At 35.7% G+C, this 19,621-nt stretch overlaps 1 protein-coding gene across 18 annotated transcripts in view; it reads left to right on the top strand.

Annotated features, from left to right (window-relative positions):
* Positions 1-19,621, top strand: part of LOC149795308 (pleckstrin homology domain-containing family A member 1-like) — a 100,527-nt gene that overhangs the window by 33,393 nt on the left and 47,513 nt on the right. For all 18 annotated transcript variants that reach the window (XR_016422302.1, XM_089965062.1, XM_089965060.1 and 15 more), the window contains 5 exons: positions 3,046-3,091; positions 3,877-3,980; positions 6,471-6,554; positions 14,511-14,612; positions 18,466-18,534. Coding sequence is in view for 17 of the 18 variants with exons in the window: in XM_089965062.1 (XP_089821188.1) it covers positions 3,046-3,091; positions 3,877-3,980; positions 6,471-6,554; positions 14,511-14,612; positions 18,466-18,534 (405 nt within the window). In the remaining variant the exon portion in view is untranslated. The remainder of the gene's footprint in view (positions 1-3,045; positions 3,092-3,876; positions 3,981-6,470; positions 6,555-14,510; positions 14,613-18,465; positions 18,535-19,621) is intronic.

The following is a 19,621-nucleotide window of genomic DNA, read 5'->3' as shown; positions in this document are numbered from 1 at the left end:
GTGAAGTTTAATTTGGAATATATCAAAAATTGACTGGGCATTCTGCCATTAAACATTGATATTCATCATGCTTTTTGCACTCAGTGTGCCATCGGAGATGATGTGAGGAAGCACATCGGTTGCAAAAAACATGTAGATGTTGGGAAAATTAAGAATTCGCAGATTTCAGCGCTGGAATCATTTAAGCCATCGGCAGAAGACCTGCAAGCTACCAACGCTGAAGCATTGTTTGTGAGTTTTCTTGTCGAACACAATCTACCTTTATCAGTTGGAGACCATGCTAAACATTTGTTCCGACAAATGTTCCCGGACCCAAAAATCGCTTCCAAATTTTCCTGTGGAAGAACCAAAAGTGTTCCAGCTCCTGTGCATTCCTCACAGCAACAGTGACAGTGAAAGAGTATTTTCTCTAGTGAGGAAAAATAAGACAGACTTTAGGGCCTCCTTAGCTTCAGAAAATTTGTCAGCAATTTTAGTCACCAAGATCAACTGGCAGGCAAGAAGTCTGAACTGTTTATAAAACAAATTTACGATCAAGTAGTTGAGGAAGTTCAAGTCTGCCACAGTATCATGTCTTGATAAATAAATATTTCTGCATATGTGTAGTGTTTTAGTTTTATATTGTGATCTTGATATAGTGTAGTATTGGTGGTCAGAGTGGATGAAGTTATTGCCATGGTATTTTTGGTTTCGTATTTTTCACTAATTCGTGTTCAAATTCACGACTTTTTATCCCTATTTTCACTAATTGTGAGCCTGGAAGGTTGGCAGCCATGTGAGTACCAGGTTTGAATCCTGCATTGTACTTTTTATTTCCTTATTTTTTTATGTGATTTTTAATATTGAATTATGAAAGGAAATTATGTTACAAATGATATTTTCTGTGTGAATATACACAAAACACAGCAATCTGATAATATTCACAAAACACAGTGGTTTGTTTGAATATACACAAAACACATCAGTCTGTGCAAAAATTGATAAACCACAGTGGTCTGTGTGAATATACAAAAAACAGCGATCTGAGCGAATATACACAGAAGAGCACTTTTATTCCAATTTACACACTACACCGCAGTCTGTGCAAATTTGTGCAAACAGAGTTTGCGAATATACAAAATAAATATTAGAATATGCACAAAAATGCATTTGTCTGTGCAGATAGAAACGAACCACAGTAGTCAGTGCAAATATGCATCAAACAATGCAGTCTGTGCGAATATACACAAAACACAGCAATCTTTTAGAAAATTCACAAAACAGCGGCCTGTGCAAATATACACAAGACACAGTAGTCTGTGCGAATATACACAAACGATGACCATCAGTGCGAATATGCACAAAACAGCAAAACATGAAGAGTAAACACATGACATCATTCTGGATAGTGCAGCAAATCTGCTACTTCAGATTTTTACACACTTTACCTTGTCAATTCCTTCAAGCTTAAAATAAAATTAAAATGTATTCCAAGCAAATAAATGGGTATATTTCATCTCATAGGTGAAAAATTCAAGGATTTTTCAAGTGTATCAAGTGAGTAACAGCAACATTTCATTGCGCGGGTGAAAACCTTGAGTATTTTATTATTACTGTTACTCACTTGATACAAGCAAATATCCTGTGTATAACACTGTCTTTGTAATACCTAGACTATGTTCATTATTAACCTTGGATGATAGCATTTGTTTAGTTGGTTTTATTATTCACAGATGCCCATTGTTTATACCTTTCTCTGTAATTCTTAAATTTAATATTATTAACCATTACAAGGAAGTTAGTTATGTTGATACATTATGAACTGTGCTTGTCATAGACAGGTGGTCTTAATAAATAATGGTCTTCCACATCAGCTTGTAAATATACCTAAGGCATGTATTTATGACACAGGTATAAATAATTATGGATCCTACAAAGAAATTTAGGTCTCTTGGTACACTGACTTTACCGCACATATCTTTGATAAGGGTAAAAATAAATATGGATTCACCAAAGTAATTTAGTGGTCTTGGTACACTGGCTTTACTGTACATGTCATTGGTAGTAATAAATTATTTTGGATAGAACAAAGTAATTATGTCACAGTAAAATGGCTTTACTGTACATACCTTTGATAAGGGTATAAATAATTATGGATAAAAGAAAGTAATTTAGGGGTCTCAGTGCACTGCATTACTGTACATATCTTTGATAAATGTATAAATAATTATGGATGCAACAAGTAATTTAGGGTCTCAGTACACTGTATTTACTGTACACACCTTTGATAAGGGTATAACTAATTAAGGAAACAGCAAAGTAAATTTAGGAGTCTCAGTACACTGGGTTCACTGTACATACTTTTGATAAACTTAAAATAGGGATAGGTTTAAAACTACAGTTACTAATGGAAGCAACTTTGTCATACCTATCAACTTTCCCAGTGGAAGAAAAAAAACTCCCAAACTCGGCACATTCTTCGAGAATTTTACGCAAGTTGGACCCAGAAGATTGGTCAATATTTAGTGAAAATGAGGCATACAAATGCAGTAAAAACCTCTCTATTTTAGGTCCCAATCTCCTTATTTTTTCATTCAATCTCCCTACTTGGCTTTTGAAAAGTTGACAAGTATGACTTTGTTGAAGTGAGATAATAGATTTTGATATTTATGAGGACAGATATTGGTTTTAGAAAGTTTTATATTGCTTTTATATTTTATGATGTTATATTGTTGCATGTAGAATTGTTTTTTTAAATTGTATATTTGGATGCCTAAAAATTGCAGAGAAAGGGGATGGTTAGGGCAGGCTTGGAAATGATATATTTTGATGCCCAATAATTGCAAACAAAATGGTGAAGAGGATTGTTTTGGAAATTTCATACTTAGATGACCACTTATTTCATAAGAATGGTGAAGTAGGGTGTTTTTGGAAATTACATATTTGGATGCCCAATAATTACTAAGAATTGATGGGGAGCTATGGTCTTTATCTTTGAAAGAATTTTTCTCTAATGTCAAGGACATTTTAATTGAATTAGTGTAATTATTTTCTTGTATATTCTAGGTTAGTGATGCTAGAAAACTCAAGACGAAAGTAGAAAACAGTTTTGGTAAGTAATATTAAACATTATTGTAGGAACATGATTGTTATTTCTTGTTGTTAGTATCTTTATTTCTCATTATTTTTGTCTTTATTTCTCATTATTGTTGTCTTTTTTTTCATTCATCATTATTTCTCATTTCTATTTAACATTATTATTGTCTTACTTCTCATTATTACATATACATGTCTGTCTTTGCATCCTAACTCATTCTTGTCTACATAATTATGAATAGGTCTTATTTACTTATATTTTTTTTTATAACTTTAATTATAAGCAAGAGTTTTAAGGTTAACAAAGGTATAAAGAAAAGTTAAATGTAATGTGATTTCCTTAAAATATCACATTTTATCATCATTTTACTCATGTTGGGATCTTATGGGGAGGGGGGGCAAGCTCATATTTCTCAAAAGCAAGTTCAGTTTTCAAATTTTATCAAATTTGTAGATCTCTGTCAATGGGGAAAGTACCACAGTCATGTGGAGTCTTGTGTAGTTTTTGTTCTTGCCATATTCAACAGTTCCGCTTATAAATGTGTAGCACAAGTAAAGTCCCGACACCATGGCATGAGGAAAAACTTCTGTAACTCTTAGGATCCCTTTGAAAATAATATGTATGGCTATGTGGGCAGAAGGATGAGGAACAAATTTTCTTTCTCATTTGAAAAACTATTCACACAAATGCAATATTGGCGTAATAATCTACAGTATGTAGTTTTGTTTCTACTCTTCTTGAAAAAATACTATGTCAATATTTTTGACTTGAGGTTTAGCAAAGAACACTTTCTATTGCAGTGATAAATTATGCTGGGAAGCAGTGTTTTCTAGCTGCTAGAACAGAAGAAGAGATGATACTGTGGATAGAACAGCTGAATGATGCCAGTAAAATCACAGTTCCTGTAAGCAAGCTCAGGAAATTCTCGATATACCAACATAATTTTAGATTTTTCGGAAAATGTTATTATGCCCCACCAGAATGTGTTTGGTGCATATTATGTTGCCCTTGTCCTTATTTCTGTCCATTTTTGCCAGTCGGGTAAAATTTTGCATGGAGGTCAGCTTTTATTGACTTTGTTAGGGTGCTTGCTTTCTGTTCATCTGCCAGTTGGATAAAATTTTGCATTGAAGTCAGCTTTTGTTGACTGTGGTGGGTTGCTTACTCTTGTGTTCTGTGAACACATTTCTAGTTGTCTCTGATTGCTATATGGTTGTCTTTTTCCTACAGTTTTGAATGAAGAACCAAGCACATGCCTCAGTCTTTAATGCACTGAATACATTCACTCATGAAAGAGGAAGTATTGGCTTTTTGTAACTGTTGTACAACTGAGATTGTAATTGGATGAGTATTTTAAAAAAGTTTGCAAAGAGGATGTGACAAAATTGATGGATAGATTGATTTTGATCACACAGTAACCAACTTTTCTTGCTTTAGTGACATTGCAGGGTTTGTGGATTACACCGAGACAGAGCAGGCAAGATATTCCTTTTGAATTCTAGTTTTCTGACATATTAACAACCAAAGAATAGACTTCAAATTGGTAAAATCACAGTTCATTGATGCAATTGATTAAATTCCCCAGAAAAATGGTTTCTATTTTGTTTTGGTTCACAAGGCTGTAACGCCAAATGAGCTTATGTCATAGTCATGAGTTCATTATATTACATCAATTGTGCATATTCCATCCTGTGTCAGTCCGTCAGCGGTTGCTTGTTACTAGTCTGTAGTCCATATTTCTGATCTGATTTCAGTCAAACTCGGAATATGATTAATAGCATGAAAAACTAAGACAAGTTTGATAACGAAAGAGATTCTTATTTATCAAGGTATTGTTGCCTCTGATTAGTTGACCTTGCTATCAGCTTGGAGGATGTATTTTTGACTGATTTTGATCAGATTTGGAAAATATGCTTATATCATTGTGATCTTGAATGAGTTTGATAATAAGAGCGATCTCCACATACTAATGAGATGATCATGCATCTGATTGGATGTTACCCCTCTGAAGGTCATATTTCTGAATAGACCCCTCTGAAGGCCATATTTCTGAATAGACCCCTCTGAAGGCCATATTTCTGAATAGACCCCTCTGAAGGTCATATTTCTGAATAGACCCCTCTGAAGGTCATATTTCTGAATAGACCCCTCTGAAGGCCATATTTCTGAATAGACCCCTCTGAAGGCCATATTTCTGAATAGATTTTGATCAAGCTTTGAAATATGTGCTTATATCATCAAGAGCTTTGAAGGGTTCTATAAAGAGTGAGATCTGCTCATAGCAATAAGATAACTGATTTGCTGACTTTGCTAGCACTACGGAGGCCAAAATAGCAGTTTGAATAGTAAAGCAGGGGAAATAACCTATGATCAGATCTATTGAAAATCACAGGTTACTGGTTGTAATGAGAGTTCATCTCCTTGTGAAACAAATACAAAATTTAAAAAATTTAAAATATTAATTTAATAATACAGAATTGATGAATTTTAATGGAACAAGGTAAAAAGTACATCTTACATGTTTAAAATTTAATAAATATTATGTAAATTAAATCTCAAGAATATATGTAAAATAAAATTTAAAAAAATAAACAAAAACAATATTTTATATATAATATTGTGAATGAATTTGTCTGTGTTGTGTGTAAAAGTAAGATAACATTGTCTGACAATTGAGACCAAACCCCATTAATTCAAGGTAAGAGTATTAGACATCACGCTGTTTACTAGGAATATTTTTTTAGGAAGCATGATTAATTGATGACTATGACTGTGTTTAGTTTTTTAGTTGTGCTTAGTTCAGATTTGCAGCAAATTATATTAGACAAACCTAACTTATTCAGTAATTATATAAAGAGTGTATATCTATCAGAAATCATTATGCTCTTGAGTAATACTAACAAGAACCCTCTTTTTAAAGGAATAAAACTTGTTCATGGAATCGTGGTTCACTTTTATTTGGTTGAGGGGGAAAATGAGTTTGTAAATAATCTTATCATGACCAAGCAATCAGTATGAAACTATAAACATTTTGTTTTGGCCTAATAGACGATGTGGCAATTAAGTGCTCCTAAACTTATCTTTCCACTGCACAGTTTCGGAACATAAATGAATTTCCGTAACAACCTTTCATATGTCAGTTGCCTTGGTGGTTGTATTAGCTATATATTTTTATACATCTCTAGCTTTGTATCTGTTTATACAGTGATAAAGTCATGTATGGAGAAGTCCTTGAAAACATCTTTAAATAAAAGCCTCTAGGACTGAACACACCATGCAGTCATTCTTTGTGTTGGTGATTATGATATTTTGTTCAGTAAATCATATTGTCATTTTCTAGTATTTTGATATGTATTTAGTTCTCTTTTTCTTTTTAATTTAACTGATGCCACAGAAGAAAGAAGGAGGAGATGATGAGAAAACTGGAACCTACACGGCTGAGATTGCTGGGGGAGTTGTCGTCATAGTTCCTAATAAAGTACGGTCATGTATAATAGCACCGATAAATTTGAATTGAATTGTGCTTTCAACAGCTTTTGTCTGGCTTGCATTAGCAGACAGTAAGGCATGTCAGGCTTGCATTAGCAGACAGTAAGACATGTCTCACTTGCATTAACAGACAGTAAGACATGTCTTGCTTGCATTAGCAGACAGCAAGACATGTCTCACTTGCATTAGCAGACATATCACTTCTTTTGTAGCAGAGGTAGCGGCATCAGTTTGAAGATTTTGTGCATAAATATTTTTGAAAATGGAGAATAGGAGGGTATATCATGATGCAGTCCTCAATCTGGCCAGTTTTATGCATGGTACATCATGATGCAGTTCCCAGTCAGGCCACAGTTTTATGCAAGGTACATTATGATGCAGTTCCCAGTCAGGCCACAGTTTTATGCAGGGTGCATCATGATGCAGTTCCCAGTCAGGCCACAGTTTTATGCAATGTACATTATGATGCAGTTCCCAGTCAGTGCAGTTTTATGCAGGGTACAGTATGATGCAGTTCCCAGTCAGGCCACAGGTTTATGCAAGGTACATTATGATGCAGTTCCCAGTCAGGCCACAGTTTTATGCATGGTACATTGTGATGCAGTTCCCAGTCAGGCCACAGTTTTATGAAGGATACATCATGATGCAGTTCCCAGTCAGGCCACAGTTTTATGCAAGGTACATCATGATGCAGTTCCCAGTCAGGCCACAGTTTTATGCAGGGTACATTATGATGCAGTTCCCAGTAAGACCACAGTTTTATGCAAGGTACATCATGATGCAGTTCCCAGTCAGGCCACAGTTTTATGCAGGGTACATCATGATGCAGTTCCCAGTAAGACCACAGTTTTATGCATGGTAATCATGATGCAGTTCCCAGTCAGGCCACAATTTTATGCAGGGTACACCATGATGCAGTTCCCAGTCAGGTCACAGTTTTATGCAGGTTACATCATGATGCAGTTCCCAGTCAGGCCACAGTTTTATGCAGGTTACATCATGATGAAGTTCCCAGTCAGGCCACAGATTTATGCATGGTACATCATGATGCAGTTCCCAGTCTGGCCACAGTTTTATGCAAGGTACATTATGATGTAGTTCCCAGTCATGCCACAGTTTTATGCAAGGTACATCATGATGCAGTTCCCAGTAAGACCACAGTTTTATGCATGGTAATCATGATGCAGTTCCCAGTCTGGCTACAGTTTTATGCAAGGTACATCATGATGCAGTTCCCAGTAAGACCACAGTCTTATGCATGGTAATCATGATGCAGTTCCCAGTCAGGCCACAATTTTATGCAGGGTACATCATGATGCAGTTCCCAGTCAGGCCACAGTTTTATGAAGGATACATCATGATGTAGTTCCCAGTCTGGCTACAGTTTTATGCAGGGTACATCATGATGTAGTTCCCAGTCTGGCTACAGTTTTATGCAGGATACATCATGATGCAGTTCCCAGTCATGCCACAGATTTATGCATGGTACATCATGATGAAGTTCCCAGTCTGGCTACAGTTTTATGCAGGGTACATCATGATGCAGTTCCCAGTCTGGCTACAGTTTTATGCAGGGTACATCATGATGCAGTTCCCAGTCAGGCCACAGTTTTATGCAGGGTACATCATGATGTAGTTCCCAGTCAGACCACAGTTTTATGCAGGGTACATCATGATGCAGTTTCCAGTCAGGCCACAATTTTATGCATGGTGCATCATGATGCAGTTCCCAGTCAGGCTACAGTTTTATGCAGGGTACAGTATGATGCAGTTTCCAGTCAGGCCACAGTTTTATGCAGGGTACACCATGATGTAGTTCCCAGTCAGACCACAGTTTTATGAAGGATACATCATGATGCAGTTCCCAGTCAGGCCACAGTTTTATGCAGGGTACATTTTGATGAAGTTCCCAGTCAGGCCACAGTTTTATGCAGGGTACATCATGATGTAGTTCCCAGTCAGACCACAGTTTTATGCAGGGTACATCATGATGCAGTTCCCTGTCAGGCCACAATTTTATGCAGGGTGCATCATGATGCAGTTCCCAGTCAGGCTACAGTTTTATGCAACGTACATTAGGATGCAGTTCCCAGTCAGTGCAGTTTTATGCAGGGTACAGTATGATGCAGTTTCCAGTCAGGCCACAGTTTTATGCAGGGTACACCATGATGCAGTTCCCAGTCAGGCCACAGATTTATGCATGGTACATCATGATGAAGTTCCCAGTCAGGCCACAGTTTTATGCAGGGTACATCATGATGCAGTTCCCAGTCTGGCTACAGTTTTTGTGCTAGGTACATTTTGATGCAGTTCCCAGTCAGACCACAGTTTTATGCATGGTACATCGTGATGCAGTTCCCAGTCAGGCCACAGGTTTATGCAAGGTACATTATGATGCAGTTCCCAGTCAGGCCAGTTTTATGTAAGGTACATCATGATGCAGTTCCCAGTCAGACCAGTTTTAGGCATGGTGCATCATGATAAAGTTCCCAGTCAGACCACAGTTTTATGCGGGGTACATCATGATGTAGTTCCCAGTCAGGCCACAGTTTTATGCAAGGTACATTATGATGCAGTTCCCAGTCAGGTCACAGTTTTATGCAGGGTACATTATGATGTAGTTCCCAGTCAGACCACAGTTTTATGCAGAGTACATCGTGATGTAGTTCCCAGACTGGCTAGGTTAATGTAGAATCCTTGTTATATTCTTAAATTCATTTTTCCTCTTTAAACATTGTGAACATTACAGTAATCAATAAATAAAATCAATTAAAATGTCTTGGATGAAGAGATTCCAAATACTAATCCCCTTCAGATGTAAAATTGGGATAAAATATAGTAGACAGCTTGTTTTTTATTTTTTTGTCTCACCTACATTAAACACATTGCATGGTTATTATTTATTGTATTTCCTGCAGCACCATCATAAAAAGGTAAGAATTTTAGTTATTTGTTTGTTGGTTATATTTCATTGCAGTATCGAAAGATAATATATCATGTTCTGACTAACTCTGTATCATTCAAAGGTTTGTATTTCTTGTCAAGTTGACTAAAGCGCTTGCCTTTACCGATCTCACCTCTGTGCGGGCTTGGCTAATGTGGGTATGTGAGAAAGCTTGCCAGTAGCTCTTCAGCACATGATAATGACAGCCAGTGTAACTGGTGGAGGAAGAACTGGGGAAAAACCCCTGTAGAAACCACTGACCTATGGGAGTTGAGATGGCAGTAATTGGTAAAGGCAAGCGCTTTAGACAACTTGACTACCTGAGGCCACCTTAACTGCTAGCTGAATGCAAGATATAAATCTGTAACTGAGATTTTGAATCAGTTAGACAATACCAACATTTTTATAATCAGTGGAATGTTTATTAGGTTTTAAACATGGAATATTTATGTTAGTGAATCAGAAATAGACTGCATGTTGTCTAATAGAATGCTATGAATTGTGGCATGTTTTTCTCATGTATTTTTACAGATGAATTATAAATGAAATGACTGAGAAACATTCTGGTGAAATTAAATCTTCATGTCTTTAGTATAGCATTGATGCATTATGCTCATGTATTAACTTTATATGCCAAGAATGCCATTGAATCCAGTTGCTTGTAGTCAGCATAGCTCAAGAACCATTCACAGGGTTCCCACGCTACTGGGAAATCAGGAAAAAGTCAGGAGAAATTATAATTTTTTTCCCAACTGTGAAAAGTTCTGGCATTTTGCAAATATTGATGAAAGTCTGGAAAACCTTGGGAATTTTGTGCCACCACTTGGCGCCTGAAACAGTAACATAATTGAGTCGTAAGTAAAATGATCGTGAGTTAAATTTATCGAATTCTAACTAGAATATTTGGGGGGTGCACTATGGATTTTTTTGGTTGCTTGCAATAAACATATATGCTGAGTCAATCCAAATGCCCAGTGGATTAGATTCGTCTAGTAGACTTTTATTTTCAAAGTCAGCTCGATATCCTTATCTTTCCTTACATGGAAGGTATGAAAACCAATCTAGCATCACAAGAGGCCAACATGGTGGTGGCAAAGCTTAGCTGCTTAACGGATGGCCTAGCAAACTTTAAACGTTGCTAGATCAAGTAATACCTGCATGCAATCGATATGAAAATTATTTATTTTCTAAGTAATTGTGAGTTGTAAAATCGTTATGTCTTTAATCTGCTGAAATGTGACCTGGTGCTCGCGATTTGCATTGCTAGTCTCGTGAGTACTGTACATGTATCTAACAACCCACCTTTTCAAATGTTGTAGAGAAAAAATAAAAATAAATATTAAATGAAAGTCGTATACTGGTTGTAATAAAAATACAAAAACGAAAGAACACAAAATTCTCCATATTTATATATTCCAAGAACAACTTTTGGAGTATTGTTGTATCACGTGACCACCATGATGACATGTGATCTCTGCTTGATAAATCAGACTGGCCAGATTGCTGGCTTTTACAAAAAGTAACTGACTTTCATGTAATATAATTGAATTTCTGTACAACAACATTATAAAGGAGTTTCTTGTTGATGTTACGTGAATATTGGACTTCCAATATCTTCATTTGAGATTTGTGTGAAGTTATGTGACTAGTAATGCAAATGGCGAGTACTGGGTCAGGTTTCATCTACACTGTAGTTTCATCTTGTTTGACTGCAGATTAATGACATACCGATTATAATACTTGCTATTTCTGAGAAAATAATGGTGAAAATAAATGTTAATTCGCCAGATTGGATACATGCGATGGTCATCTGAGTTTTGCGTTGTACGTCACTGTCATATGAATGTATATGTGTAGTTTTTCAGTCTTCTTGCGATTCTGAAGCGATAAAAGATGCGTGAGAAAAGTTGAATCGAGCAGAGGGTTGTGGTTGCGCTTGCACTCCTTGTGTTCATTTATATTACCGATAAGGTGATTTCATCTTGTCAGAGATTTCACCGTATTTTATTGATAAAACATCTGACTCCTATGCTTGAACCTGTAACCCGGAAAATCCTATTTACTATTTATCTGTTAGAATCATACAAATGACTACATTTTATACAAGATAGAAATTTATACCTTAAAAAAATTATGCATCTTAATGAAAGTTTCCAATTTTGCAAGAAGTGTCCCACATGTACAAAATCGTCTGCTGCCTACCATGTCAGCTTGCCACTAGAATGGGATTTTCACAAAATTCCTGTTGTATATTCTGTTTCTAAATTCTTTTGTATTTTTCCCATAAACAAGATGTTGTAAACACATTACACCTTATTCATTGTTGTTTGTCTTCCACATCTCATTTTTTTATTAAAATATTGAATTTTACTTATTTTATTTACAAGATCGGTTTAGTTGGCTTAATATCGCTTGACATTTATTGGCACGTTACGTTCAATTTTGTAAACCTAGCTATAAACCTGATCAAATTACTTGACTGAACTGCTGACAGAAACAGTCCAAAGTAATGTATTTCATTTCAGTAACCCGATGGATAAACTTTACTTATTTTTGAAGCTGTGTTCAGAATTGTCCAACATATCGCGAGTCTTGAAAACACAGCAAATATTACTTTCTATGAGATGCATATATATATATATATATATATATATATATATATATATATATATAGTTGTTGTTGTTGTTGTGGGGTTTAATGCCATTTTTCAGCACACGATAGGCTGTGCATAGCGGTCAGTATTAATGGTGGAGGAAGAACCCGGGGAAAACCCCGGAAAGAACCACTGACCCACGAGAAGCTACTGGTAAGCTTTCTCACATACCCACACTGGCCAAATCCTAGACTTGAACCCACGCAGACAGAGGTGAGATGGAGTGATCCGTAACGGAGAGCACTTTAGACCACTTGGCCACTTGGGGCCCCATATATATATATATATATATATATATATATATATATATATATATATATATATATATATATATATATATATATATATATTCTTTAGAATTAAAGGTTTGAAAGGAAACAACAATTTATGTTCATTATGTTGTTCTCACTTAGCAACATAATGCAGCAAAATGAAGTTAGAATTTTTATTCTGTATATTGAAATGACTTTACATGCTAATATATAGGATATAGTCAAACTTGTTTCGTGTGAGCCATTTTGTGTTTTGTACATGATCATCTTTTCTGACTTTGATGTTTTTGGAGAGTCTTGAAAGAGAAACATCTTTAGATTTAGAAAATGCATGTTTTTTAATCTAAATTGTTCTTTAGTTTGATACAGTAATGGTCAAGTGTGAACCTTGAAATAAGTAATTTCAACCTGGAAAAACCCTGGAAATGACCTGGAAATTTATCTTTAGAAAAGCATGGGAACCATGCATTCAGTATAGTCTGGTGTTGGAATTTGGTGGGAACGTTGTCTTCTAGACCAGATTGTGCCTTTTATGGCTTTTCTCGTCTTCACCATTTTTGGACAGAGTTGTGGCCTTTTTCAATCTAATTCATATTGTTTTATTGAATCTTGTTTGTAATCAGCATAGTTCAGGAACCATTCAACATATTCAGATAAAATTTGATGTGAACATTGTTTCAATAACCTAGATGTATCTTTCTTGGGGTTTGTCTTGTTTGCTTTATTTTGGACAGGGTTATGGCCCATGTCAGTCAGCTTCATATCTCTACACTGGATGTTGCTTGTATTGATTAAACTGTATAAGTCATTCCACATCAGCATTTTATAGTGGACTTGTGCCCCTATGATTTCCATCCTCTCCTAAATTGGGTTTCTCAGCACAGGTCTTTCTGTTGAGGGCCCTTAGGAGGGAATTGTAGGGAGCAAATCCCTTTGTGAAGCCCCCATTACTCCAAGGTTAATTTAGCCTTTGCTGCACAGAATGTTTAAATAACTTATTTGAGACATCCACAGAGACTGAGTGGTGGTCACAGATGGCACTGATTTAAATTGTCATTTGTTATTATTGTACTTTTATTAAAAATCCAGATAAAATTTTCTTTATTTGAATTAAGATAAATTCAGTTCTGAAAGGTCCATAGATTTAGGAATCCTTATCAATATATGAAATTTATATTTTATGACCATTCTTTATATTTTTAGCATCTACTTTTGGCACTAAAATACATTTATCTTAGTGACCATGATTATGCATACTGTTGATCCAACACATGGCCAGTGGATTTATTTCCTACAGCCTGCAACAAGACCTGGAATTTGTGGAATAATAATGCAAATTGTTCTTCAGTTTTGATAAAGATTTTATTGTTTTATTGTTTACTTCTTGTTTCCAACTTTTCAACTCGCTACGTTTTTTATGAGCCTTTTTCAATATATGAAAAGGTTTCATTGATGCAGTCCTTGTTTTGAATGTACTTGTCCTTGTGTGGCCACATGGTGATATGAGTTTGCTCTAGATGATGGGTTTGTGTCTGTACGGGTAGTGTGGAAGAGTTTATTCTGTTTCATCCATTGTTCATGATTTCCACAAAGTTGTGTTTCCATTCTTGAAACTTAGATGATAGAGCTTGTTAGAATTTCTGTTGAATTTATAATTAGAAACCCAGTGGTGCTTTCATCAGGAATGAAATGTAATAGAAGCATTTACCAAACAATACATGAAATATATAATTGGCATGACACGGAAATATAAACATATAATTATTAGTTCTTTTATGATCAATCTGTTTCCAAGAGGTTTGAAATGTGAAAATAATGTATCTGCTGAAATGAATCAAGAGAATGGTTTGTACTGAATGAATGCAGCTTCTGTTACTTTTCATGTTACTGTTTGAACATAAATAATGAACAATTTTATTGTAATTGTAATTGTAATAATCATAGTGTGGTGTTTACCAGAAAACTCAACAAAGACTTTGAACTCTTTTACTCCTTCAGTTCAACTCCTTTTTCCTGCATTTACAAATATATGCTTTTAGTGACCCTTCAGTGATACATGTATTTTGTAATTGTAGGATAACAAGGGAAGTGACTCTGAAGATTCTGTTGAACCAAAGAGATCAGCTGAGTCGATTCCTGCTTTGATGTCTGGTTTTTGTGTGAAACAAGGGGCTGTGGTAGGTGGACTAAATTTTTTTAGTGAGGAGTAAGATGTGGCATCAAGTATTTGAGTAAGATATGGCATCAAGTATTTTGTCTTGATTTCAGACATAGTGAATAAATACTGTCCCCTGCCACTTCTTTCTCCTCCCCTTTTTTCATTTGGTCATTATCATTGATGCCATCATCATATATCGTGACAAACAACACCGCAACCACCACCACATTCCTACAACCACCACACCTTTCAGTGCAATTCCATGTTCAGGTTCAAAGGTTTAATTTCAATTCTTTTCTCACAGATAACCTACACGTAACTATGACATTAATCGCACCTAAATAATTACATTTGTATTCTTCTCTGAAAGAAAAGACACAGATCCCTCAAAATTAAATGAAAACTGAGAAATTTTGCTAGATTTTAAAGTAGCAGTAATCATTAAAATTGCTTATTTGCAAAAACATGCTTTCAATTTTGAGTATGGGTCTGCCAGACAATTTTTTAAAATTCTTTCTCATTATCAAATTTATAATTTACAAAACATCTACTGCTACCTCATAAATCCAGTCATCCAGTGGGCATCATGTAAATGTTAGGGTTTTTCATACTTGGCATGACTTTTGATAATGCAAGAAAATTCATTCTATGATATGCTCAGTTATCATTGTACCATGTATCCGGTGTCACATTTATGGAAAATCTGCTTTAAGGTTGTAGTTAAAATTCATTCATTTAATAAACCCCTTGATACTTGTTATGAAGCTAAAATAATATGTCGTAGAAAATTTGTCACTGTTTTCATTAAAGTTTGTCAGAGTCTCAGTCATAGAAAATTTGCATTAATGTTTTGGATAAAATTGATATATGCCCACCAAGGGATGTATCATATTATGTTATATGCATACCGCAGGGTACAGCATATTATGTTACATGCCCACCATGGGGTGGAACATATTGTGTTATATGCCCACCATTGGGTGGAGCATATTATGATATATGCCCACTACAGGGTGGAGCTTGATATGTTACATGCCCACCATTGGGTGGAACATATTATGTTATATGCCCACCATGGGGTGGAGCATATTATGTTATATGTGGTGGAGCATATTATGATAAATGCCCACCATGGGGTGGATCTTATTATGTTATATGCCCACCATGCGGTGAAGCATATTATAATATATGCCCAACATGGGGTGAATCATATTATGGTATATGCCCAACATGGGGTAGAGCATATTATGTTATATGCACAACATAGGATGGGGCATATTATGTTATATGCCCATCATAGGGTGGAGAATATTATGTTATATACCCACCATGGAGTGGAGCATATTATAATATATGCCCACCATTGAGTGGAGCATATTATGATATATGCCCACTACAGGGTATAGCATGTTATGTTACATGCCCAAAATGTGGTGGAACATATTATGTTATATGCCCACCATGGAATGAAGCATTTTATGGTATATGCCCAGCATGGGGTGAAGCATATTATGTTATATGCCCAACATGGGGTGGAGCATATTATGTTATATGTCCAACTTGGGGTGGAACATGTTATGTTATATGTCCAACAAGGGGTGGATCATGTTATGTTATATGCCCAACATGGGGTGGAGCATGTTATAATATATGACCACCATGGGGTGGAGCATATTATAATATATGACCACCATGGCATGGAGCATATTATAATATATATAAATATGGGGTGGAGCAGATTATAATGTATGACCACCATTGCACAGAACATATTATAATATATATAAATATGGGGTGGAGCATATTATGATATATGACCACCATGGCATGGAACATATTATTATATATGACCACCATGGGGTGTAGCATATTATAATATATATAAATATGGGGTGGAGCTTATTATAATACATGACCACCATAGCATGGAGCATATTATAATACATGACCACCATTGCATGGAGCATATTATAATATATGACCACCATGGGGTGGAGCATATTATGATATATATGAATATGGTGGTGGAGCATATTATAATATATGACCACCATGGCATGGAGCATATTATAATATATAAATATGGGGTGGAGCAGATTATAATGTATGACCACCATTGCACGGAACATATTATAATATATATAAATATGGGGTGGAGCATATTATGATATATGTCCATCCATCTTTAAGTTACCAATTTCATTTCTGCACAATAATTCAAGTTCTCCACCAGCTACCACTAACAAATTTTGTGGATGAATGTCACATTGAATAAAGAGAAACCTTATCAATTTTGGGATGGTAAAAGATCAATTGTCATGGTCACTGACCAGAAGAAGAAATATGGCCTCCAAACAGTAACACTAAGCATCAAATCCAGGACCAAATTTTGTAGACAACTTATAATTAGCATGAGAAAGAAGTTGATTGATTTGAGTGAGCTAAATGTCAAAGGTCAAGTTTAACTTGACTAAAAGAAGAAGACAAAAAAATGGTTAAATCATAATAACATTATTGCACATAACCAACCAAACTAAACTTGGAAGATGGCTTATGGCTTACACTTGAAGCAAGGAAGAAGCTATTAATTTTTGGGTGATAAGTCATTGACAGACTGAAGAAAATATTTTCTTCACAATAACATCTGTACTACATCACAGACCTATATTATTCAAATAGCTTGCATGTAGGATTAGGAACAAAAAATAAAAATGTTTCCAATCTGGATTTAACCTGGTTGTTGGTTTGCACTTGGCTGGGAAAAGGCCTATTGACTTTGATGTTAGAAGTATATAGGTCAAGGTCACCAACTTAAAAAATAAATAAAAAATGGTTTCTGCATACAAATTTCAGATGTAGATTATACAATATTAACCAAAATGTTTTGGGTGATATACATGCTAGGTAACAAAGAAGCCCTTTGACCTTGGCCTCAAGAGGTGGATGATATACAAGCTAGTTAAGAAAGAAACCCTTTGACCTTGGCCTCAAGAGGTGGATGATATACATGCTAGTTCAGAAAGAAACCCTTTGACCTTAGCCTCAAAAGGTCAAATGTTAATTTCATGGTGGCTGAAAACAAAATTTTGGGGTATAATGATGTTTATTCTGGAATTTGTGGAGGGCAGGCACTGTGGAAGAAGCCTGTGAAGGCTTTGATTTTGTGCTCAATATTCTTGTTTCTTATTGCCAACCTTTTTATATGCCTGTCTTAAGATGGAGCATTTTATGCTATGATATTACATGTACATCTGCATCTTCATATATTTAATGTCTGCACAAAAACTTGAGTTCTGCACCATCTACTGTTGCCATGCTGTGCAATTTGTTTGGGTCTTTTTTGGGACAAGGAAGAAAACTGCTGATTGAAGGTCAAAAGTCACAGGGTCTTCATACAGTAGCTTGTATATCACATACCTTGACAAAATTTTGTAGGTAGCTTGTATTTATGTTACAAAGGACACTTACTGTTTTAAAGGTCAATGGTCAAGGTAACCAGGACTGAAAAAAGGACAGCAGTTTCGACATAACTAAGTTTTGTACCTTGTGTTTTGAGTAAACTTTGTACATTGTGTCTTGAGTAAACCTTGTAGATAGCCTGGTTTCCAGATAATCCATTGATTCTGGGTTAACAGGTTAATGGTCGGGGTCAGAGGGATTGCAAGAAGGACAAATATTTCCACTGACTAAATTGAGTCCTATGCCACAAACCATGACCAAACTTTCTGGATGGCTTACATTTTAAACAAGGAAGGCACTTATGGATTTTAGGGTCAACAGGTTAAAGACCATGTTGAACAGGGCTAAAAGAAAAATTGTTTTTGCAGAATAACTTGACATGGCAGGCATATAATGGTACTCTTGTATTGCAGAGAAAAAACTGGAAGAGGAGATTTTTTGTATTAAATGACAGTGGATTTTCTTACTACAAGTCCGAACAGGTAAGTCACCATTCACTTTTTGTCACATAATTTCGCACAAATTAACTATTCATTTTATAAATCACCTAGAAAAATATTCATATAGTGGTACAGGCCCCCACCCCACCTTTGTAAGGCCATCCTTTCAGGGAGGTGGTCTGTGTAGAAGGGGATCAACAGATGTGAGTGTTAATTATATATATAGTTGGATAGGTATAACTAATGATTTTAAATATTTTATATTTTAATTTAAAAATCATAGGCTTGCTTTGGAATCAGTGTGCTAATTTGTTTTAATTGTATTGAAAATGATTATGAGTAGCTTTCATTTCATGGTCCAATATCACCGTATCAACGAAATTGGTGTGCAAATGTCTGGCTGCAACTATTTTATTGTCCACTCATTCTCCCACTGCTGAAGAACATATAAATGACAATGTTATCTAAATCTTTTTGACATAAATTTCACAGCAGTGTTTAAAGGACTTGGAGTTGAGTTTCTTTCACTTTTCCTTATAACCTGAGAATTTCTGATGGTATTTTGCACTTTTTGCAATGGCTCTTTACTTCATTTGCAGTTTGTTATTTTACACAAAATGCTCTGTGTTTACAAATGAAGCAAGCTTGTCACATAATCAACTGGTTTTAGTCTGGTACCCATTCAGATACTTTTCATAATGTAAGAGGACTGCTTCGGTGGCCTCATTGGTTTGAATGTGCAAGTTGGATGTGGGAGGTCACAGGTTTAAACCCCAACCAAGTGATACCAAGGACTTATAAAAATGGCACTAGCAGATGCCTCACTTGGTCAACATGGAGTCAGGATGATTTGACTGGGTGGGACATGATGCTGCATGTCTGTGGCATGATTACCCAGTGCTAGACATCACTATAAATGGCTACACTGAAGACATCAAGGCAGTGTGACTGGAAAGTTGTTAAAGCTATGTTAAAAATTGAAATCTCTCACAGAAACACTCTTTCTCTCTATAGGAGAGAGACTCCACGCCAGTTAACCCACAAGGAGGGCTGGGTGTTGACTAGAAAGGGTAGATTGACAGCTAGGAAAGGCAGGGTGCACCAGTCTTGGACAGGTTTGGGACAGTAC

Source organism: Sinohyriopsis cumingii, chromosome 7 (genome assembly GCF_028554795.1).
Source record: "Sinohyriopsis cumingii isolate HCF-2022 chromosome 7, ASM2855479v2, whole genome shotgun sequence".
NCBI lineage: Eukaryota > Metazoa > Mollusca > Bivalvia > Unionida > Unionidae > Sinohyriopsis > Sinohyriopsis cumingii.
The sequence above is the reverse complement of the archived record's forward strand: the minus strand, read 5'-3'. Positions and strand labels throughout refer to the sequence as shown.